Raw genomic sequence first — 25187 nt, forward strand, 5'->3', positions numbered from 1 at the left:
AGATAAGATCTAAGTATTTATCACAAGAAATAGAAATAAAAGCAAAAACATTTATATGTGAACAGTAAATTTGTTATTTAAATTAGATTTTTAATTTTTATAAAAATAAATCAAAAGTAATAAAGTGGAAAAAAAACTGATAAGCACGACTAGTGGATATCAAGATGCTAAATTTTATTTTATATATATATATATATATATTAATATGCACATGAATAAATTAGAATCGTTAAAATTTTAATGAGATCAAATGATTAATAATACGTATAAGATTATACAGATATATGTTCATCATTTTAAGATTAACTAATTGTGCTTTTGTTGTGATAAAGTACGAATTAGAAGCTCTGGGGATTGAGATATGGTCTTCCCTGAGCTGTAGAGATGGAAATGGACTGCCTGTAGCTGTACAATGCTTCGCTTTATCTAGAGGTGTTTATCAACCGATTCAAACTGCGGTGACAGAACTGAAAAATCGATAATCGAATAAATCAAAAATCGAAAAACTGAGAATTGAAAAAAATCCGTATATTTTAATTGGATTGGATCGATTTTCGGATTGATTGATGAAAATCGATCCAATCCAAACCGATCTAATATATTAATTTCTCTCTACCTACTTGGATATTTCCTCAATCATAGCCAAAAAAAATTTAAACACAAGAGTCATTAACCCATCAACTAAACCAAAAAAAAATCTAGTCACATTTCATCAACAAAATTTCATCTGTGTAGAGCTTCATATCTCATTGCCCAAAAAAAAGACTATATTATCGTTTACTGATGTTTTTGTATTTCAATTTTTTTTACAAAGTTAATATATACAAAAGATGTTATTTGCACAATAATTATGAAATAAATTTTAAGATTTTCAAAATATCGAAAACCAATCCAATCCAAACTGAAAAAAATTGGATTGGATCGGGTCAGATTTGAAAAAAAAAATTCAAACCGAATGAATGATTACATGATCAAACCGAAAGAATTAGATCGGATAATTTTTGCTTCCAAAATCAATCCAATTCATACGGAAAATACCCTAGTGTTATCTCATTGAGACACTTTTTATTTAATTGTTATTTGTTAACGACTACACTCCATCAATAAAACTATCAGTTTTTTTGTATGTTTTCTTAAGAGAATTAGTTACATGTACCAGAATCTATGATCAACTTATCTAGAACTTATTTTTTATGCTCATTCTTTAAATAAAATTTAAATTTCAGCACAAAATAATAAAAAACAGATCTATGCAATAGTCATACTTCAAAATCTTAAAAAAAAAATATCGCGTTAGGGGAGGTGCAAATAAGGTAGTATATATAGCCTTGCTAACATTTCTTGTTATTTTTCCTATAGAATTTTCTCATATATTATTTAACATAATTATATCATTGGAAAAACATGTTAAAAATATATGGGATTTAACATGACCGTATCACCCCCTATTCTATATTTCTTCTCTCTCATCTCTCATAATCGTTTATCTAATCATAAATATATAGATCTTCCCGCATGATATGGTTATGTTAAATAACACGAGAGTAGCTATTCCAATTACCAACTGATATAAGAGATATTTTTCTAGCAGTTTTCCTTTGATTCTAAGTATTATTTTATAGTAAAAAAATATTATTATTCTTAAACTTTATTGCATACACTTCCATTTTATATTTTTATAAGAAAATAGAAAGTGGGAGAGAAAATTTTACTTTGATTTTTTTTTATATATATAAAAATGAAATATAGAGTAAAAGTGTAAAAAATAAAGTGTAAAAATGAAATTTTTGTAAGTCAAGTTATAGATTCATCTGACTGGTTCATTCTTTCATCTTATGATTTATTATGGAGTAAATGATGAAGGTAGAAATTCTCACATTCTTTAATAGAATACAAGTGAGAGTTCACGTTATCTAAGAATAAATTAAGTAATAATTTTACAAGTAAGGTCCTATCAACTATTATTTTTAATCTATTTGTGTTTATATCAATATCTAAATAGCACTCTTAAATATAAATGATATTTTATCCTTTTTCAGAAATCAGAAATCTTGGTTTAATAAAAAATACAATTTTACATTTTAAAATAAAATAAAATTGCATATAAGTACGAAAAAAACTTCTATTTTGCAAAAAAAAAAAAAAAAAAAAAAAAAACTTCTTTAAAAAAAAAACAGCCCATCCAAAATTATTGTGTGGAATCTGTGGACGGTTACTTAATCAATTGATAATTGTTCCCTGTCACGTTGAAGGCCAAAATAACTCTTATAATTACATAGGATTTTTATTTTTTATAGCTCACAAATTTTAAATCCATTCTAGAAAAATTTTAAACCATCATTTTATTTGTAACTGAGAAATTTCTGTAAACCAATTATAATGAAGTTTCTGTACAACAAATAGTTCGCGTGAGTAACATTTTGAAAATTGGAAAACTGGAAAAAATAAAGAAGAAGAAGAGAGAAAGAAAAAGAAAAAGACATTACAGATGGTGTCCAAGGCTAATTATTATTTATATATGTCGGATGAGTTCAGGGTCTAAGTTCCCATAGTGTATGCATTGGAAATTTTTAAAATACAACTGTCCCACTGAATATTAAGTGGGATTGCCATTTATTTTGTGACAATTCGCTTATTCTGGTTATTATTTAATTTTCTCTTTTTTTATGACATGAGTTGTCATTTAACTTTTTTATTTTTTGATGACATGATATTTTTATCAGGATATGGGAGCGGATCCTACACATGTCACAAAATGAATGACCGTTCACGTGTCACAAAATGAACGAGAGTCTTTAATATTCAATGGGACTAGAGGTGTGCAAAAAAATTGATTCACTTGCCCTGATCTTGACCCGACCTTGACCTGACCCATAAATACCTATATTTTTTGAACTGGTTTAAATACTGACCCATTTTTATTTGGGTCAGTTTTAGACCTGACTTGTTTTAATATTGACTCATTGACCCAAAACTTGACCCATACCCATTATGTGAAAAAAAAAGAAAATCACAATTACATTAAAAGAAAAGTTTTAACGTAAAACAATTACGTCAAAATTTTTAACGAAAAATATTTTCATCAAAATTTGTGACTAAAAACATTTATGTAAAAAAATTTGACGGAATATTTTTTTTGTCAAATTTTTTTACGGAATCTAAATTTCGTCAAAATATTTCACAAAAATAGTGGTGTGGGGTGTGTGTGTTAGGAGTGTGTGTAGTGTAGGGTATTGTGTTCAATTCCTTGTAACCTTAAAAAAAAAATATTCATCAAAAATTTCGACGAAACACATTTCCATCAAAAATTTTTGACGGAAGAAAATTTCATCAAAATTCTTTACAGATTTCGAATTTCGGCGAAAGTTTTCGACAGAAACATTTTCATTAAACTTTTTGACAAAAAAAAATTCGTCGAAATTTTTAGCGAAACACATTTCTATCGAAAATTTTCGACTAAATATTTTGATAAAAAATATTTCCATCAAAATTTTCAACGGAACTCATTTCTGTAAAATAATTTGGTAAAAATTTTTGACAAAAAATATTTCGATAAAAATTTTGACGGAAAAAATATTCTGTCAAAATTCTTTAGAGAATCTAAATTTCGTCGAAAGTTTCGAATGAAACATTTCCCTCAAAACAATTTCCATCGAAAATTTGGACGAAACACATTTCCATTAAAAAAATTTGAGTGAAAAAAATTTCATCAAAATTCTTTACAGATTTCGAATTTCGGCGAAAGTTTTCGACGGAAAAAATTTCGTTAAACTTTTTGACAGAAAAAAAAAATTTCGTCAAAATTTTTAGCGAAACACATTTTCATCGAAAATTTTCTACTAAATATTTTCGTTAAGTTTTTTGATAAAAAATATTTCCATCAAAAATTTCTACGGAACACATTTCTGTTAAAAAAAATTCAATGAAAAATTTTGACGGAAAAAATATTCTGTCAAAATTCTTTAGAGAATCTAAATTTCGTCGAAAGTTTCGAATGAAACATTTTTCTCGAAACAATTTCCATTGAAATTTTCGTCAGAACACATTCCCATCGAAATTTTGAACGAAAAAACATTTCGTCAAAATTTTTGATAGATTTTTTTTTCGTTTAAAACATTTGATGGAAGAAATCATTTTCGTCAAAACTTTTGACGGAAACTAAATTTCGATAGAAAATTTATTTTTGTAAAAATTTTCATTAGAGAAAAAATTTCGTTGCTTTTCGACAAAAAGTATTCCGACGAAAAAATAATTTCTTGACGAAATTCTCGTCATTTGCAATGTGGAAATTTCGACGAAATTTTATGAGAAAACCAAGTCAAAAACGGATCAGATCAGATTTGACCCACTTCAGAAACCAAGTCAGACCCACTTCGGAAACCAAGTCAGGTCAGATCCGATCGAGTTCTGAACTAGTTCAACAAAATCCAAACCAAGTCAGACCTGACTTGGATCAAATTAAAGCGGGTCGGATCAAAATACCTGACCTATAAAAATCAAGTTGGGTCGAGTCGGACAAAAACCTGACCCGACCTGACCCACCACGCACAGCCCTAAATGGGACGGTGGTACTATAAAAATGCATTCGTATGTGTTATCATCCGTAGGATATTCCTTTGTTAATTCCAAAGAATGAACATTATCAAGGTTGAAAAGCAACTTAGTCATGATCACATTTCCCAGGATAAGCCAACATACTTTGGCTATCATCACAATCAAGCATGCCTTTTTCTTCTAAACTCCAAAACCAAAATCAATATGGGATTGTCTCTGCCCCCAGTTTCTGATGGCTGAAATTCCCACCAACAAATAATGGTATAGACATGATAGGAGCAAAGGTAACCAATCTTTTAACCAAGATAATAAGAGGATATGGAACTGTGTTTGTCCTAATTGTGGCACCCACCCCCTTTGTCTAGAAACTATAGTTTTTGCTATGATCCAACCTTATTGTTTATGTCAATTTCATGGTATTTTCTCATTAGGAAATGCTCATTAACCTTTGCCTGATATCTGCATGACACTGTGATAACTACATCATGATATGTAGTTACCTCTACCAAGACCTAATTGCTATCTTTCCTCTGTCCGTCTTCTCCACGCAATATCCCTTGTCCAAATTAGTGATGAATGTGGGATTTCAGGCAATTTGGAATTTAGGAAGTGTTTGGTCCTTGTGGATCAATGTTGCTCTAGGATCTGTTATTTGGTATGCAATGGAGGAGGCAGCCATCAATGATTACAGATCATTGTGCATTAAGAGGAGTCAGGAAGCCAAAAAAGGTGTGGTATGTCATATGTGCAGTAAATAAGGATTAAGGTTCAAAGGTCTCTGCGTGTGAAGTTTAACCCTTTATCTATAAAAGAAAAGAGTTTTACCTACTGTTGGGCTAGGCCCATTTTGTGTGGCAGGAAAATAGTCCATTAAATGGGTCTAGAACAGGAAGTTTTATAATTTCAAGGATAAATGTTGGCACTTAGCATCGAGAAAATTGTATGGACACAATGAGAATCAAATTACAATATTATATTTATCAGGTGAGGATGTTCAATATATGTGGTTCTTAATCAGTTGACGGTTATTACAAGTTTGAGATGCCACAGCATCATTGAACTGCTGAATGAGTGAAGATTGAATTTTGTATATCAGAAATAATCACCAACACTCATTCTCATTCTTCTTAAGGTAACTTTGGGAATAATATGAAAGATCAATTTAAACGTGCTAGTTGAAGCATGTTAAAAATGGGGTGATTAACAGATTGGTGATGATTTTAGACTTGTAGGCAACAAACTAAGAAACATTGTTGCTTTATGTGAAGTATACTTTTTATAGGTTTGAATTCAGATACCACCAATGGCATTGTTTGATTAATTTTGCTCATAAAGTACTAGAGATGGATTGTCATCCAAAAAGTTAAGGACATGAATGGTTGTACCCAGATGGAAAGTTGCAGGACAAGAGTGGGGAAGTAAAGCATGTAACTTGAAACTTTTTCAAATATTAATTTTATCACGTGATTAATTACTTACAAATTTTCTTTTTCAAATAAAAAAAAAAGTATTTTAATCGTGAATATAGATTGTTATTGTATTTTTTCCCCACAATACTAAAGCAAAATTTGAGAATTCATGTTGAAGAGTGTGCTTTTTATGGCATGTTCGTAATTCAATTTTATAGCCCTATTCTATAGTTCTTATTTCTTTTGTCAGAAGCACTTATATGAGAAGTAAAAGGACACTTATCTGTTTACCAAAAAAGAAAAAGAAAAAGGACATGCACTTATCTAAAAAGAAGAAGAAGTAATAAAGGGAAAGATTAAGCAGACGGTGCATATGGAGAAAGGTTCTTGCATGAATACAAATTTACTCACTTTTGACTTAACTCACTTCCACTTAGTTCAAAACTCTTGGTATTCGATACACTAATTTGACTCAACATAAAAAAATTGATTATTCATATTCAAATATTCAAGAGCTGTGATGGATTTTGGGTTGAAATCCCGGTTTTACACAAGTCGAAGCTACTAATTAACATATATTATTATTTTTTTTGTTTTTGGAAAATCTTTTAGCAGTTTAATAAACACCACAAAACAAATTAGTCACTGAATCTGTTAAATCACTTTCAGAAAACAATATTTCTGAAGTATGTTCCAAAAATACTTTTGCTTGATTTAATATCAACTCAGATCTGGATTTGAATCTATATGAAAATTGTGAATTATTTCAACTCTGTATAGTGTCAACTACGAAGATTGGCTAGTTAAGATATCATCTTATAGAAACAAAACAACAATAAATTGTTATCCTAAAAAAAAAAAAACAACAATAAATTTTCACCTGAATAACTATTTTTAAGAAAAAAGAAAACAATGTATCCTTCTTATGTTGAGATATTCAAGTGAGATGATTCTCACATTTGTTAATAATGGACTATGTGAAGTGTATATAAGAGGGAAGACTCATGAACCCAACATAAATTTTCATCTAAATAACTATTTTTAAGAAAAAAGAAAACAATGTATTTCTCGTATGTTGAGATATTCAAGTATAATAAGTTTCATATTAATTGGTAATAAACTAAGTGAAGTGTATATAAGTGGGAAGACCTATAAATTCAATGTTTTAAAGTTTTGAGTTGTAACATGTGTCAACTCACTTTATGTCATTGGTCTAGCTTATTTCATTGATGGTAATCCCTCGCTATTGGCTGTTGTTCCTGGGAGCCGCCTATCATCTTAGTCTTATATGAAGCTGTTCTTAGCATTGTTGATCTTTTTAACTCGAGTTAGTTAAAAGCAGAACTAGCAATACTATGCTGAAATTTTATTTTATTTTTTGGTAAGTCACTAGACTGAAATTTAAGTGATAGAAAGGATAATATGTGAATGATTGAATTATATACAGTACTCTCATATACCCTACCTCAATAAAAATCTTGAGAAGTCAACATTGTTAAATAAGTTGGACTATAATTGCATGAAGAAATTAATGGATCAAAAACATGAGCTAATTAGTGTAGAGATTAATTCTAATTTCAACATTGTTGAATGAATTCACGTTTAGTTGAAATTTTTTTAGATGCCCGCCATAATTCAACACTAGTACTTGCCAACAGTGAACAATCTTCTTCCACCTGATCTTGTCGGCAATGTGTAATACCCAAGTTCGAAAGTGATAAATGGAAAAGAGCTGAAATCCATGTCTTTATTATATTGGGTATGGAAATGATCTTTAAGATAGATTACACACTAATCATGCTCATTCATTTTTACTACTATGAAGATAAGTTTTGTGGTTATCATCAGTTCCAGGGTCATTTCACAAAAAGAAAAACGAAGACGATATCTTGTGTTGATTTGTTTCCCCAGCTGCTCACACTTTACATCCATTATTGTCTCTCTTTCTCTTCCTTCCCCGGCCCATTTCCTCACTTTTGTGAATTAAACTACCACTTTTATTTATTTATTTGTTTTTTTAAATTAATGATATATATTGCACAAGTACTTGTGTTGCTGCATTCAATTATTATTTCTGTGAAGAAACATTTAATGAGAACTAGTAAATAGCACAACCAGCAGGTTTAGTTGTATGTATCTTGTCCATAAAATATATGGACAAAAGATCATAATTAATTCATATTATTGCTTCTCCTCTGCAATTTTATTGCAGCTAAATTGCCACTACAATGTGTTTTCTGCTCATTCCTTGATGTTCCTGTTACAGCTCATTTGAGGTTTCTAATGGATTAAACTTATAAGGATAAAAACAAGATAACGAAGCCTAAGACATCCTTGCAATTAATTTGAAGAGGTAAACACTATAGATTCTCTTACGTGGATATTTTTATGCGAAGACAGGAATAAATACAAATATCATAATAAGGTTCACAAATGTTTACATATTTATATTCTTTGTGTGTAGTTGTCTCTCTTCACATAACTTTGTCTTGTGCATAATTTATACAAGATAATTAATTCCTGTTTTTAAGGATGTTGGTTTGGCATCCATAAGGCAAGGCAAAGACAATTTTAACCATGTAAGTCAACACAGAAAGCAAGTTAATTATAATATACTGATTTTAGGGATAAAATTTTGTATTAACTTGGTATACTTGAATTGAATGTAGTACAACAAGAAAAAGCAACATAAGTTTTTTTTTTTTTTTTCATTGAGTAGGCTGTATCGATCAAAAGACATCATTATATTTTGTCATAAATTAAGTCTTTATAAATACATTATTAGGATCAGCAACAAAATATTAATACATTATTGATTTTAGTAAAACAGATTATATTTATTGGTATAATAATGATGTGTTAAGTATTTTATTAACTTAGTGCACTCAAATTACATAAATTAAGTATGTTTTTGGGGTAGTTTTTGACAAGATGGAGATTATATTATAAACTATTTTCTATTACGACCACTTTATAATTATTTGATCAAAATCAAATCAGTTGTTACAAAATAATATTAAATGAGAGCCGTAAATTTGCTTTTAATCCAATAACCATAAAAGTAAGAGATTGTAAAGGAAAAAAATTATAAATATAACATCTTCCTTTGACAAATATTTTATAATAAATTTTTTATTAATAAAGTATTTTATTTAAAACAAATTCTATACAATTAAATCAAAACCAAACACCCTATAAATTTATACAAAAATATTTTCTTACTTATAGAATCTTCTGTAAGTTTTGTTTTTTCCTCTACGAGTCAATGTTTTATACACTTACCCAAAACTTTTTTTGAATTATTATTATCATTTGTGCGGTTATAATTATATTGAAAATAGGGCGTAACACAGATTTGAGATAGAAAATGTAATAAATAATGACAAACGTGGTGTATTTTAGATTTTAGTGCTTATTTTTAATTTTAAATTTGTTATACTTTTATTAAACAATGAAGTTTTACAACATTATTATAAATGATACTATAATATAACTTTTATTTCTTCCGAATACTGTCTTATATTAAAGCATTTAAGATATTTTATGAACCAATGCTCAAATAACAGTTTTTCCTTCAAACACCAATATATCTTGTACGGATTAACTGGACCTCTGAAGTCAAAACTTGTGGGCCAGTCCAATATATGAACTCATAGATTGTCATATCGTTGATCTTTTTCTTAAACAGCATTGTAAGCCTTCTTCAGTTCGGTCCTACTTAAAATAGTAGGGTAATGATATCTATTATACATAACTTTATTATTATTATTATTGTTATTTTCTCTTCTTTTTATTTTTTCCTTTTCCACAATTATATCTCATATGATTAAGGGAAAAATATGTATTTTTTTAAAGAATATGAATTTATATATATTCTTTTAAGAAATAAAAAAGAGATAAATCATAATAGAGAGAATGATTTTTTTTTCTCTTTCTTAAAAAAATAATCTTTTAAAATGATACACATTTTTTTCTACTAATGTAAATCAATTTTTATGCGTGACAAATACTTTCGTAAATAATACTTTGTTATTATTTTTAATCAACTACTTACATAATTTTACGCTATAAACAGTTGTTAGGTAAAGTACAAAGAGACGATTTGTGATTCAAAATTTAACGTTATAGGTAAAATATTTAAGTTACTTCTACCACAGTCAATTACTATTGAATGTAATAATTCTTATTCATCTCTTATATTTTCATAATCCAAACAAATATTGAATTGCATATATTTTAGTTAATATAACGATGACAGAATTAATTATCTCAAGGCTTCGGCGGCTTTTTTTTAAAGGGTGACCGTCATATTTTTTTTAAAAGCCAAGATTTTATAAGGGTTTTATAAGAGTTATGTTGTAGGAAAAGTGATTGTGTAATGTTATAGAGATTCGTTTTACGTGCCTTAATTTTTTATTTCTTTTTTTTTTAAAGTGTGGGCCCCACAAAATGTTGTGAGTGTAGGAAAGTTTGTTGTGTTATGTTAAATGATAAAATGAAAACCCATTTTATAAATGTAAGATTTGGTAATAAATAACAGCGTGATTGTATTTATAACTATTAATCTTGCCAACAAAGTAGGGGTGTTCGCGATCCAGATTAGATCGATTTTGGAAGCAAAAATTATCTGATCCAATTCTTTTGGTTTGATCATATAATCATCCATTCGGTTTGAATTTTTTTCAAATCCGATCCAATCCAATTCATTTTTTTTTCGATTTGGATTGGATCGGTTTTCAATTTTTTGAATATCCTAAAATTTGTTTCATGATTATTGTGCAGATAACATCTTTTGTATATATATTGGCTTTGTAAAAAAAATTGAAATACAAAAGCATCAGTAAATGATAATATTATTTTTTTTTTGGGGCAATGAGATATGGAGCTCTACGCAGATGAAATTTTGTTGATAAGATGTGATTAGATTTTTTTTGGGTTTAGTTGATGGGTTAATGAGTATTGGTTTAGAATTTTGGGCTATGATTGGGGAAAAACCCACGTAGGTAGATGAGAATTAATATATTGAATCGATTTTCATCAACCAATCCGAAAATTGATCCAATCCAATTGAAATTTGCAAATTTTTTTCGATTTTCGATTTTTCAATTTTCGGTTTGTTCGGTTATCGATTTTTCGGTTTGGATTGGTTGATGAATACCCCTACAACAAAGCATTTAATTTTCTTTTGAAAATTAAATAGATAATCACATTTAGCACGAATAATATAATAATAAAAAAAAAAGCAATCTTGATTCTTACTTTCTTTCATTTATTGCTTATCTAATAAAAGCGAGATTTGTTTTCTTTTTTCTTTCAATATTGCTATATGAGGTTATAAGATTTATTCATTGAATAAAGTCACCTCCTTAAAAAAATAGTAGATTTACAAAACATCTTCTTAATAATATTTTTATTATTTAATAAATAAAATATCAAATAAAAATTATATTTAACATCTTACAAACACAAAAAAATTAAATTTTTCTTTATTTAATAATTAAAAAAATCAATTTGGATTTTTTTTAAGAAAAATAAAAACCAGGTAGGAATATTCTCAAGGTCTCGACAACTTTATTTTAAAGGATGGTAATTTTTATTTTATTTTAATTTCATAACCCTATTTAATTTATTGGGACGAATTAGATTTTCTGAATATCCCTACAATGGACGGGAAAAAATATGCACACTAATATGAAATTAATTATAAGTCGAGCAATATGACAATTATCCAGCTCCAACTAAATTCGAACCTCCTACTATTTTGGCAGTATTGTTTGTCCTAAATGGTCGTTTGGTAGAGGAGAAATTTTTTTTAGCCGACAATCTCAATTTTCAAAAATATGATTTTTACATCCAGTTTATGATAATATCTGTAAATTTAAAATTTAAAAATATTCAATTTCTCGAGATTTTTGAAAAATCTCACGTACCAAACGCCCCCTAAGTTCATATTGTCACTTGAGTGAACTCTTGGAATATAATTTTTCATTTAAACCCTTCTAACTATTAATTTTGATTGTAAAAGATATAATATTCTTTTATAAAATAAATAGATAACCACATTTAGCATGAATTATGCAATAAAAGAATAGTACTCTTACCTTCTTCCGTTTATTGCTTATCTAATAAAGTGAGATTTTTTTTTCTCATAACTGCCATAAGAGTTTATAAGATTTATTCATTAACTAAAGCCATCACCACTTCTTAAAAAAAATTATCATATTCCCACAAAACATCTTATAAATAATCTTCTTAATATTCAACAAAGAAGATATCAATTTAAAAAACATATTTAATACTTTATTTATTTAATAATCGAACAAATTATAAAGAATATGGGATAGGAATATTTAGAATTATTCTAAAGGAAAACACTGAAAATTATTCACAAATATATTACTTAGGATATCCTGCATCCCAAAAACTTGAGAAAATGGGTTTTAGTGACATCGTTGTAGATGATTTGTTTCTGGTGGCCACTTAGACCATAAAATCAACTCTACTTCACTTCAAGATCCAGGACTAAACTCTATTTGGGATATGATGGTACTATTCCCATGTTCTTCTCTAATAAAATCCAAAACCCCATATGACCCACAAGCTAATGATGTTACGTTTGATGGGAAAAAAAGGAAGCCATCTTTTAGTGGAAAATGAAAGAACACGAACCCTGTTGTCTTCAAATTAAATGGAAACAACTTTATACTTGAAATAGTAAGGCCCAACCTGATCTGTTCTGCTTGTTGGGCAACTTGCTCGAGTTGGAGAGAACTTATTGAGCTTTTGTCCTCTATAATTGCAAGGAAAAAGTGTCATTTTGATCATTACCCTCCTATGTGCCACACGAACTGCGATTATATACCACTTTATATACAGTTTATGCATGTTCACGAAACTAAAGGCGCATGGCAATAAAAGAAAATTACTCAACAAAATATTATGTGAATTTATTTAAATTTTAAAAATATATTTAGTATTTTGAAAGTGTTACATACCTTCTACAACCGGAAGGAATATGCTAAACATGATATGGCACATATAAGTGAAATGACATATAAATAGAATGCGTTAAGATTTTTAGTTAAAATATAGTGTCATAATTTTCTTCTCTTAAGTTGGTTACTTAGGTCCATTGATATGTGAATAGTAATCTAGTAATTTGGACTCCCCTAGACTGCCCAACATTTAGCACTATTGCACTATACCCTTCTCAAACTTAATCACCATTCTCTCTGCCCTCTAAGAATATGCATGATAATCTTTCTGGATTTAGTTTTTTTTTTCAATTTTTATTCCCAAAAACAAAAATGGATAGAAATAGTGTTTGACAATATCGATTTATTTTTTGTTTCCGAGAATGAACTGGTTTAATTTTTATACTTGGAAATATAAAAAAGAATAAAGAAATTTCTTTTTTTGGTTCCAGACACAAAATGAAAAACATTTATCTCTCTTAATCACTCTTCATCACTACCATCATCACCACCACCATCCCGACACAACTACCGTCACCATCGTCATACCACAACCACCACCTCCACCAATCACCATCACCATCGCTGCCACCATGCTATCACTACCACGACCACCACTACCATCACCATGCCACTACCACCACTGCTGCCACCACCATTAATACCACTATCATCGTCGCAGCCACAGTCGTCACCACCACTATTATCACCATGCCACTACCACCACCACCATTATCATCACCACGTTATTGTTGCCGCTGCCATCGCATTATATGAAAAGGAAAGTGATGAACCAAAAAAATTTATGCTTAATAGGAGTGTTTTTTTTCTATTATTTGTGGTGTTATCAAACGAAATTCTCATTCTCGAAATAAAAATAAAACATGATATTAAACATTTTTTTTTCAAAAACTATTCTAAGACACAAAAATAAAAAATAATAATTTTTTTAAGAAACACTACCAAGAAACAGAATAGTTATTATGTACATATTAAATATATTTATGATAGGATACATTAATCCCCAGTACCTGTTGCTGCCCTTCAAATCAATACTATAATGGGAAACTCAGCCAATGATGAACTGAAAGCTACCAAGTCATTTTGCTCGTTATTTCTGGTGCTTTCATTCCATGAAAACCTCCAACTCTATACCTGTCATTTTTTTCCTCTGTAATCTCTAGCTGATATCAAAATAAAAACTAGTCTCTATAACTGTCTCTCCCCTCCTCTCACATATCGGATGCTATTTCCATCATTTAGTTACTAGTCACACTAGTTGATCCTATCTATCCATGCATGTACTTCTTCTATGTTTGTTCTTTATTTTCACGATTTTTCCTCTTCATTTTCCTCCTTTTTTATTTCCCATTCTTTTTGAACTCTTCCCTTGTTTTCATGAATCACTTAGATATCCTAAATTCATTCAATTTCCAAGATGTTTTATTCATTCAATTTCCAAGATATTTTATTCATTCAATTTCCAAGATATTTTGTTAAAGACATACCATAGTGGACTAGTCACTTGTAGTAGTTACTTGTGCTTTTGCCTTTCACAGTTTGCATCAAGTTACTACAGTTGTTTCCCCCAAAAAGGTTGCAGGCATTTCTAAAGGCTACACCGAGTTGAGGGTGTGAAAGTGGCAATGAGCACTAGGAATTTTAGGATGTCATATAAGAAGATTATTATTCCATAATATTAAGAGAAAGTCAAGTGTGTAAGATGGTGTCATTTCTAACATCATTTAAACACTTTGATTTCTAACATCATTCAAACACTTTGGCTTGTAACTGTTGGACAAGACAATCACACAAATCGAAGAAAAAAAAAGGAAAGGAAAATATGACATATTAATTTATTTTGATTATCTAATATAGATTATATTAAGTTTGTTTGTATTATATTATCATCACTCGTTACAAATTACTCGATTTACAAATGAATATAAATAAGATTTAGAAACATTAATAGTAACTATTCATATGCTCTCAAACCCAAACAACTAAGAAAAAAATTACAATAAGTCAAGTACCAGGCCTCTAAGGGCCCGGGTGTTTTATCTCAATTGACTTTCTGCTGACTCTGTCAAGAAAAACCCTCGTTGATATGCAAAGTATGAATCATACTCAAAAATAACAAGTAATGTACAGCAACAAATTTCATACTATGGTGATCACTGTTGTCAAAAACTAGTGTAAAAATTTAAAAACTTACATTTTTATGTTTTTACTAAACTGATAAGTGTTAAAACACAAGTAAAAAATTTTCTTAATAAAAACAGGTAAAAACTACGTGTAAAAACGTAACTTAAATAAAAAATTAAATTGGGTCTTATACAAAAAAAAAAACCTGAATCAGGTCAACTTTTAATCCATGGTCCAATTTTCTTTTTTCTTTTTTTAAAAAAAAAACTTTTTCCATTTCCCTTAAATCAAAATGCACAATGAAAAAAAAAAATCTCGCACGGGGTCGCTATTGCAGAGAAAGAAGAAAGTGAAACCATCGGTGGAATTGTTATGTAAATTATATCTTCTAAATATGAAATTATTCATTTAATTTTGAATAGTGACTTATGTGATAATATATATAGAAGCATGATCCTTTGACACCACATTTTGACACCTCATCTGAGAGCTGTTAAATCAAAAAAGATCAACGACTCTGATTTGAAAGCATGTGACAGCATTGATTTTTTTTATCTAACGGCCCTTAGATGAGATATCAAATTTAAAATTTGACACCGTTGTCAAAAGATCCTATCTCATATATATATATATATATATATATATATATATATATATATATAATTTTATATCTTAATTTTGTGTAATAAAAACTTTATGTTTCATATCGTTTCTACCATTTATATTTTTAGCATCCCTTTACATTTCTACATAAAAATTCGATTTTAACAATTGATCGTGAGCTGGAATTCTTCTTAAATACTGAACTCCTCGTTTCTCGACTGAAGACTCTGACATTAGCATTAATTTCACCTAGAAAGTACAATATGCCATTGAGAAACATAATTCAGGGAACAAGATAAAAGATAAATACCGGCTGGACCATCACTTAAATAATTGAGAAATCTTAAGCAACTAATTTTCAAGAAAGAAAAATTAAATTTATTTATTTTAATAATTTAATCTAATTATTTCCTGTCAGAGAGAACTACCATTCTGCAAATATCTCACCTTGGATCCCTTTCTTGCAAATTTAGTGCTGTAAGTTGTGTTTCATGCCAATTTACATTACGTTAATAAAGACAAGTTGATAAATTAAATTCAAAGTGGAAAGTGAATTTGAATCAAAATAGATTCTGAATAAAAGCAAAAAAAAAAAATGTTATTTGTACAGTGCGTCTGCGCGTGTGTGTATGTGTGTCCGTGCTTATATAAGATTACAAACGGCCTTGGCTTTTCTTTCATCTCATCTACGAACTTATATTTCACTCCCTCGTAACAACAACCACTCTCTCTCTCTCTCTCTCTCTCACAACCATAGCAACAGGCTAGCATTATTAATTAATACAATGGCAATAAACTGCATAACAAGCATACACTCCATGCCTCAACCACTAAACCAAGAAAGCAAAGAACAAGAACCACCATTGGTTTTTGATGCCTCAGTTCTTAGAGACCAACTTCATCTACCTAAACAATTCATTTGGCCTGATGAAGAGAAAGCCTGCTTTGATGTACCTGAACTGGTAGTCCCATTCATTGACTTGGGAGGGTTCCTCTCAGGTGACCCAGTTGCATCAATGGAAGCCTCAAGGCTTGTTGGTGAGGCATGCCAAAAGCATGGTTTCTTTCTGGTTGTCAATCATGGAATTGACAAACAGTTAATCTCTGATGCTCATCTTTACATGAATGACTTCTTTGAGCTTCCCCTGTCTCAGAAACAGAGAGCTCAGAGGAGAGTAGGGGAACACTGTGGTTATGCTAGTAGCTTCACTGGTAGGTTCTCTTCCAAGCTTCCTTGGAAAGAGACACTTTCCTTTCAATTCTCAGCTGACACAAACTCATCTAATCTTGTCAAAGACTACTTATGCAATACAATGGGCAAAGAGTTTGACCAATTTGGGTAATCAAAAATATGTCACCTTTTTTTTTCTTTTCTTTTTTTCTTTTTTTTGTTGATATATAATTAACTCATGTTTTTCATTTGCTTTGATTCTGCTGCTAAATTATGCTTTTGTTTATTTATACAGGAAGGTTTATCAGGACTACTGTGAAGCCATGAGCACTCTTTCTTTAGGCATAATGGAGCTTCTAGGAATGAGCCTTGGAGTTGGTAAAGCCTATTTTAAGGAGTTCTTTGAAGAGAACAGTTCAATAATGAGGCTTAATTACTATCCACCTTGTCAAAAACCTGACCTCACTTTAGGCACTGGACCTCATTGTGATCCAACATCTTTAACCATTCTTCACCAAGACCAAGTGGGTGGCCTTCAAGTTTATGTTGACAATCAATGGCATTCCGTTAGCCCAGATTTCAATGCTTTTGTTGTCAATATTGGTGATACCTTCATGGTATGTTACTTTTTCCTTTCATGCACTCAACTTACCAAACCAAACAATGAGGTTGTAATTTAGGTTGGTGATTTAATATTTGGTGTTAAACCTGTTTTTGGTTTCTATTGATTAGGCTCTTTCGAATGGGAGATACAAGAGCTGCTTGCATAGGGCAGTGGTGAACAGCCAGACAACAAGAAAATCTCTTGCTTTCTTTTTGTGTCCAAGAAATGATAAAGTGGTAAGTGCACCTTGTCAATTAGTGGACAATTTCAGTCCAAGGCTATACCCAGATTTTACATGGCCTATGCTGCTTGAGTTTACTCAGAAGCACTACAGAGCTGACATGAAGACACTTGAGGCATTTGCCAATTGGCTTCAGCGGAAAAGGAACTAAGATTTCAAGAAAAATGAAATGCATGTGGCAGATTAAGGAAACGAGGAGAGACTGAATCGGAGTTTCTTCATGTTTTGAGTATGGTACACTAGTGTTGAGTAATGAACAAAACAGTGAGGATAAAATAGTTTAGATGAATCAATAAGTGAAATTCATCAGGTAATTCTGTAATGTTCGTTTTGATGATATAGAAGGGTTCTTCATGTAATGTGCATATATGATATGGTAATCCAAGCAACTTTTCTCTATGCAAATGTAACCTTTCAACTGTGAATGACCTCCTAGCCTAACAGCATCCAGTAAGGTATATCACGCGTCGGATTAGAGGGAAATTAATCCCAACTAATTAAATCACATCTTACAAATTAGAGTCATTAGATCAAGACAAATTAACGGTTAGGATTTGGTGTCAACCAAATTTTTTTTATACTCATGTCAAAAAATCTTATCACGTCTGTATAATTGTGGTTCTTTGGTTTCGGAAAATTCTTGTCTATAAAGAGTAGTTTTTGAAGTTTTCATTTCATTAATAAATTTATTTTAGGTAAGTTATTAACTTACTAACAAGTTCATCGGAGGACCAATTCATATTAGTCAAAACTTTCAAAGACCAAAATAATTTATACATTTATTTAAGGGTTTTGATTTTTTTATGCAGTAAGACATAAATATTTTATGTTATAGACATATTTTGTGTGGAATTCACATCTATTAAAAAATAAAAAACAAAAGAAAATACTACACAAAGATTGAAGGTCACTAGTATAAGAAAAAACTTTCTTACAACATGAGAGTTGTTTTTCCCTTTATTTAATACTAGTTCTAAGGAAAACAATTACTTTACAACTGAGATTCCTCATTTAGAAACTCACCATTTTTCCTCTATTGAGTAGTCAGATTTTGTATTCCCAGGTTCAATTGTTTTACTCAAAAGAAAACAAAAGTTAACAACTAATGAATCCTAATTGTAAGTTAATAAAAAGGGGAAAGTTATATTTATAAATTTTTTATTTACAAACTATATTATGTCTGATCGGTGATATACTCTTGATTGAAGTCTGATTAGTCATACTTAATATAGTTTGTAAGTTTGTAAAAAAAAAATTTTATAAATATAACCCCTTAATTAAAATGATGCTTTAATTTAGTGTTACATCCTACGTCACAACTCTCATGCATCAACGAATATCTTTCTATATATTCAAGATCTTGGATCAATGTGAGAGTGAGGTTAAAAACCAGCAAATAAATACCATAAAAATAGGTGGCCTACTATTTGAATGAGTCGGTGGAATAGCTGGGGAGCTGAAAACCCATTGTGGATACTTAAAAAATTGGAGGCTTAGGTAATTGTCATTTTTAGTAGATGAGGCTGATCAATTAGGTAGTTTAGCATGCAAAACAAAGATGAAAGATGATTAGGTGTTTGAATTGACTTCCCACATAATTATTTAGTTTATCTAACTTAAATTGCTGAATTATTTTATTTTATTTTATCTTTTGTAATGGCGAAGTGTGCATAAAATTGGTTAAATAGAACAAATTAGGATTCAGAGTAGCCATAATTCTTAATAATATTTTTATTAAACCAAATAATTAGAGTTCACAACACCCTTAAATAAGTAATAAAAATTTTAATAATAGAAAAAGAAAAATATTTATCTTTTTAAATGACTGTCATTTGAGTTAAAATTAATATTTTTTATTTAAAATTTAAATTAAAAAAAATTCTCACTTTCTCCCGCCATGGTTTTTATTTCTCTCACCAAGAAACACAATAGTTTTGATTAAAATGACATAATTTTATATCTTTTAAAATGATAAACATTAATCCCTAATAAAAAAAATTGTTATTATGGAAATAAAAAATAATTAAAAACTCAAAAAAATGTCGATGCGCATCGCAAATCATGATACAAAAGTCCAATTATATTGGAACCCATTCTGAAACTGTTGAGATATATAGTCCCACATTGGTTGTATGTGCAACTAATGTGAGGTTTATAAGGTCTTGGGCACTCCCACCCTTAGAGCTAGCTTTTAAGATGATGTATCCCAAGGTTCTTTACATGGTATCAGAGCATCGTCGCCCCCCACTTTCTCTTGTGGTGTTTCTTAGCACAGGTAGGCCGGGCCTGTTGCATTGTCCACTCTTCAAGCCCAATGGGCTCTCGTGTGAGGGGACGTGTTGAGATATATAGTCTCACATTGATTGTATGTGCAACTAATATGAGGTTTATAAGGTCTTGGGCACTCCCACCCTTAAAGCTAGCTTTTGGGGTGGTGTATCCCAAGGTTCTTTACATGGTATCAGAGCTGATACCATATCCCAAGGTTCTTTACATGGTATCAAGCCTCGTGTCCTAGGTTCGATCCTCGTCGCCCCCCACTTTCTTTCAAGTGGAATTTCTTTGTTCGTACAAGTAGGTGGACCTGTGCATTATCCACCCTTCAAGCCCAGTGGGCTCTCGTGTGAGGGGGCGTGTTGAGATATATTAAACCATTAATGTAGCATCACCCAACAGCTTAAGCTTTTAGGTTGAGTTATAATGTATGAATGTATTGTATTCAATTGTATAAAACTGTACAAGAGTCATCTATTTAAAGAGGTTAAATGACCTAATGGGCTAAGCCCAAATAACCTTCTAGAATAATAAGCTAATAATAATAAAACTAATATTATTTCTAACACTCCCCCTCAAGCTGGTGCGTATATATCATAAGCACCCAGCTTGTTACATATATGATCTATTCGGGGACCTCTAAGAGCCTTGGTGAAAACATCTGCAAGTTGATCACTGGAATTGACAAATGCTGTCTCGATCTCGCCTGACTGAATCTTTTCTCTAACAAAGTGACAATCAATTTCTATATGTTTAGTCCTCTCATGAAAGACTGGGTTAGAGGATATGTCCAATGCGGCTTGATTGTCACAAATGAGTTTCATGGGCCGTTGTTCACATAGATGTAATTCCTTAAGCAATTGTTTTAGCCAGATGAGCTCACATGTCGCATTCCCATGGCCCGATATTCTGCCTCTGCACTTGATCTGGCAACCACAGTTTGCTTCTTACTCTTCCAAGAGATCAAATTTCCTCCGAGGAGAACACAATACCCCGAGGTGGATCGTCTGTCTGAAGGAGAACCTGCCCAGTCAACATCTGAATAGCTAGACACTTCTGCATTCCCCTTATTAGTGTATAATAAACCTCTTCCTGGTGCCTTTTTGATATATCGAAGAATCCTGATAACTGCATCCCAATGAGAGTCACAAGGAGAGTCAAGGAATTGACTTGCCACACTAACTGAAAAAGAGATGTTTGGTCTTGTCACAGTAAGATAGTTCAACTTTTCAACTAGTCGGCGGTAACGACCAGGGTCTGCCAATGGCTCCCCCTGTCCAGGTAATAACTTAATATTAGGATCCATAGGTGTATCAATGGGTTTACATCCCAACATACCAGTCTCATCTAATATATCCAGTGCATACTTCCTCTGACAAATGGAAATGCCCTTCCTAGACTGTGCTACTTCGATTCCTAAGAAATATCGAAGTCTGCCAAGATCTTTGGTCTGAAACTGATTGAATAAGTACTTCTTTAACTGATCAATCCCAGCTTGATCGCTGCCAGTAATAATGATGTCATCAACATAGACCAGGAAATAGAAGCGCTGGCCAGAAGAGCTATGCCGATAGAAGACAGAATGATCCGCTTTACTTCGGGATAAACCGAAGGATTGAACAGCGGACTGCAGCGACTAAACCAGGCCCGAGGAGACTGCTTCAGGCCATATAAAGATTTACGAAGCTTGCATACCATGCCAGAACTCTCCCCCTGAGCAACAAAACCTGGTGGTTGCTCCATATATACTTCCTCTTGCAAGTCACCATGTAAGAATGCATTTTTGATATCAAGTTGTAGAAGAGGCCATTGATGAATGGCAGCAAGTGCAAGAAATAGGCGAGCAGATGCCATCTTGGCAACAGGAGAAAAAGTATCCCCATAGTCAAGACCAAATATCTGAGTATATCCCTTGGCCACCAAACGAGCTTTGAGGCGATCAACAGTGCCATCAAGACCAACTTTGACAGTGAATACCCATCGACAACCGACAACTGACTTTTCAGGAGTAGCATGAACAAGATCCCATGTGCCACTGGAGTGAAGTGCTTGCATTTCATCAATCATTGCTTGACGCCAACCCGGATGAGAGAGTGCTTCACCTGTGGTTTTAGGAATAGAAATAGACGAAATACTATAAACAAAGTAAAATATGGTGAATAAAGTCTATCATAACTCAAGAAACTATAAAGTGGATGAGGGTTACGAGTGGATCGAATACCTTTGCGAAGGGCAATGGGAGTAATCTCTAATGGAGGATCCTGAGGGGAAGAGTCGACAGCAGCAGGCGGTGAGTCAGTAAGGGTCAAATCCGCTGGAGGCGCAGGCTGACGACGTTGATAGGTGAGAAAAGGACGGTCCACAGGGATGGAGGCAAGGGGCTGCTCCTCCGGGATAGAGTCTCCTGCAACTGGTAAAGACAAATCAAGAAAAGGAACAGGAAGAACTTGATCAACTTGTGTTATCTGAGATGGGATAGAATGAAAAGATTGTTGATCAAGGAAAGTGACATAAGCCGAGACAATATAACGCTTGAGATCAGGAGAGTAGCAACGATACCCCTTTTGAAAACGAGTATATCCAAGGAAAATACACTTGAAGGCTTTGGATGTTAATTTATCTTTTCCTGGAGTAAGATCATGAAAAAAGCAGGTACATCCAAATACATGTGGAGGTAGAGGATAGGAAGGTGCTCCAGGAAATAAAACACTAAGTGGAACTTCGTTATTGAGTACGGAAGAGGGCATGCGATTGATGAGAAAGCAAGAGGTGATTATAGCATCTGTCCAAAAACGAAGTGGAACATTCATATGAATTAATAGGGTACGAGCAGTTTTAACTAGATGCCGATTCTTACGTTCAGCCACTCCATTTTGTTGTGAAGTGTGTGGACAAGTGGTCTGGTGTAACGTCCCACGTTTCTCCAAAAAATTAGAAAACTCAAGAGACACATATTCTTTTGCATTATCACTGCGCAAAATTTGAATAGAAGCACCAAATTGAGTATTTATCTCGGCACAAAATTTTTGATAAATTGAAAATAATTCAGAACGATTTTTCATTAAATAAACCCAAGTGCAACGAGAGAAATCATCAATAAAGGTGACAAAATACTGAAAACCCAAAACAGACATTGTTCGACTCCAACCCCAAATATCAGAATGAACAATAGAAAAAGAAGCATCGGCTCTTTTATTGACTCTATTAGCAAAGGAGGAGCGAGTGTGCTTTCCTTGCTGACAAGAATGACAGTTTAAAGACGTAAGACTGGATAAAAAGGGAATCATATGTCGAAGCTTGGAGAGGCTTGGATGACCCAGACAGCTGTGAATTAGCTCAGGAGACTCTGTGAGAGAACAGGCTACTGGAGAAGGTGGTGCAATCAGATAGTAGAGACCTCGTGACTAAATGCCCGCTCCAATCGTCTTCTGCATAGAAAATGATTGTTTAGAGAAGGTAACAGGACATGAAAGAGAATGAATCAACTGGCTAACATAGATTAAACTAAAAGGAATGTCAGGTATATAATAAACAGAACGCAAAGTTAAAAGGGGAGTTGGATTGGCTTCCCCATTCCACGAGCAAGAGCCTTAATGCCATCAGCAAGAGTGACAGAGGGTAGGTTATTAGAATAAGAAAGTGAAGTGAAGAGATCTTTATTACCACAAAGATGATGAGTAGCACCTGAGTCTATTATCCAGGGTCCAAGAGATGATTGATAAAAACAAGCAACATGATTACCAGTGTCTTGAGTAGGATGCTGAGAAGAAACCTTCTTGAGAAGTGCCTCATAGTCGGCACTTGAAAGAGTTACTAATCCAGTAGAAGGTGGTGTAGCATCAGTTTGAACAAAGTTGGCAGTCGGTGGCTTCAAATGAGGGTACTTCCTATAACAGCGTTCTTCAAAATGCCCAAGATTCTGGCAATAATTGCAACGAGGCCTCTGTCGGCGGCCATGTCTGCGACCGCGTCCACTGTTCCAATTGGAATCACTGGCTCGAGAAAAGAATAGAGATGGGGTAGTACTGGAGATGATGCCAATCGTGTTTTTGGAAGCATTACTTGAGCCCTCCATCACAAAATAAAATAAAGAAGATGACCAGATCTGAAAATAGGAGAGGAAGGCGAGCTAAGGCGAGCTGTTCTGTCTCGGAATGGTCGAAAGTTTTTTTTTTTGTGTGAACAGTACATGTACGGTTGCGTGAACAGTAAAACTGTACGGACGATATGAACACTGAAATCGTACGGCCGTTGAACAGTGAATATGTACGGACGCTATGAACAGTGGATCGTACGGACGATGAATAGTAAATCTGTACGAACTGTACGGACGCGGTGAACAGTGCTTTTTTTTTTTTTGAAAACCCGCGTGAACAGTGTAGAACCAAGCCGGAGGGACGCACGACGTTAGAGGAAGGAGAGAACGCGTAAGCAGTGGGCTTAGGGTTTTAGCGGAAGCGAAAAATCCCTAGAACAAAGAGCTCTGGTACCAAATTATAATGTATGAATGTATTGTATTCAATTGTATAAAACTGTACAAAAGTCCTCTATTTAAAGAGGTTAAATGACCTAATGAGTTAAGCCCAAATAACCTTCTAGAATAATAAACTAATAATAATAAAACTAATATTATTTCTAACAGAAACAATCACCCTGAGTGCATCATTTCCTTTTTTAAGTTTCCACAACTTTCCTAGGAAACAAACACTTTCTATAGACACGTCAAACTTTTGTTACCTCTTCTTCACTAAATGAACAAAATGAATCTTAATTACACTATACAATTTGTGACTGTACAGCATGCACAAAGAAAGTTAATGCTGCTATTAAAATATTATCTCTTACTCAAAACTTGTATTTGTCACATTATTAATACTGACTTGACTTAGAAAATAGTTTGTAATGTTTTTAAATTATATTTTAGACTTATCAAGTGAGAGTATGAATTTTACAAGAATAATCAATATTAGTATCACTTGTTATTGTCAAATAATTATTGAAAAAAAGAAAAGAAAATATTTTTGTATGCAGTACAACTATGATACTCTCTGATAAAACGACATTGCTAAGTTGTCGCAGTCCCACAGATACCTCCGTCCCTCCTCTATCTGTACTATTTTTGCTTTCAAGCATCTTTCGTAGTTTTTTTGTTTTCCTCTTCTAGTTCATTTCCTTTTTCTCGGTCCCACCTCAAAGATCCCTTTATCATCTC

General features: G+C 32.0%; 1 protein-coding gene across 1 annotated transcript; it reads left to right on the plus strand.

Annotated features, from left to right (window-relative positions):
- The first annotated feature begins 16467 nt into the window (after positions 1–16467).
- On the plus strand, positions 16468–17852 carry LOC133316238 (gibberellin 20 oxidase 2-like). The gene is made up of 3 exons (XM_061517964.1): positions 16468–17024; positions 17152–17473; positions 17589–17852. Exons 1-3 carry the CDS (start codon positions 16471–16473, stop codon positions 17850–17852), a joined length of 1140 nt encoding a protein of 379 aa, XP_061373948.1. The 5' UTR covers positions 16468–16470.
- The last annotated feature ends 7335 nt before the right edge of the window (positions 17853–25187 follow it).

The sequence above is a fragment of the Gastrolobium bilobum genome, unplaced genomic scaffold (genome assembly GCF_033153095.1).
Source record: "Gastrolobium bilobum isolate Gb01-03AN ecotype WA unplaced genomic scaffold, APGP_CSIRO_Gbil_v1 utg7242, whole genome shotgun sequence".
NCBI classification, from domain to species: Eukaryota; Viridiplantae; Streptophyta; class Magnoliopsida; order Fabales; family Fabaceae; genus Gastrolobium; species Gastrolobium bilobum.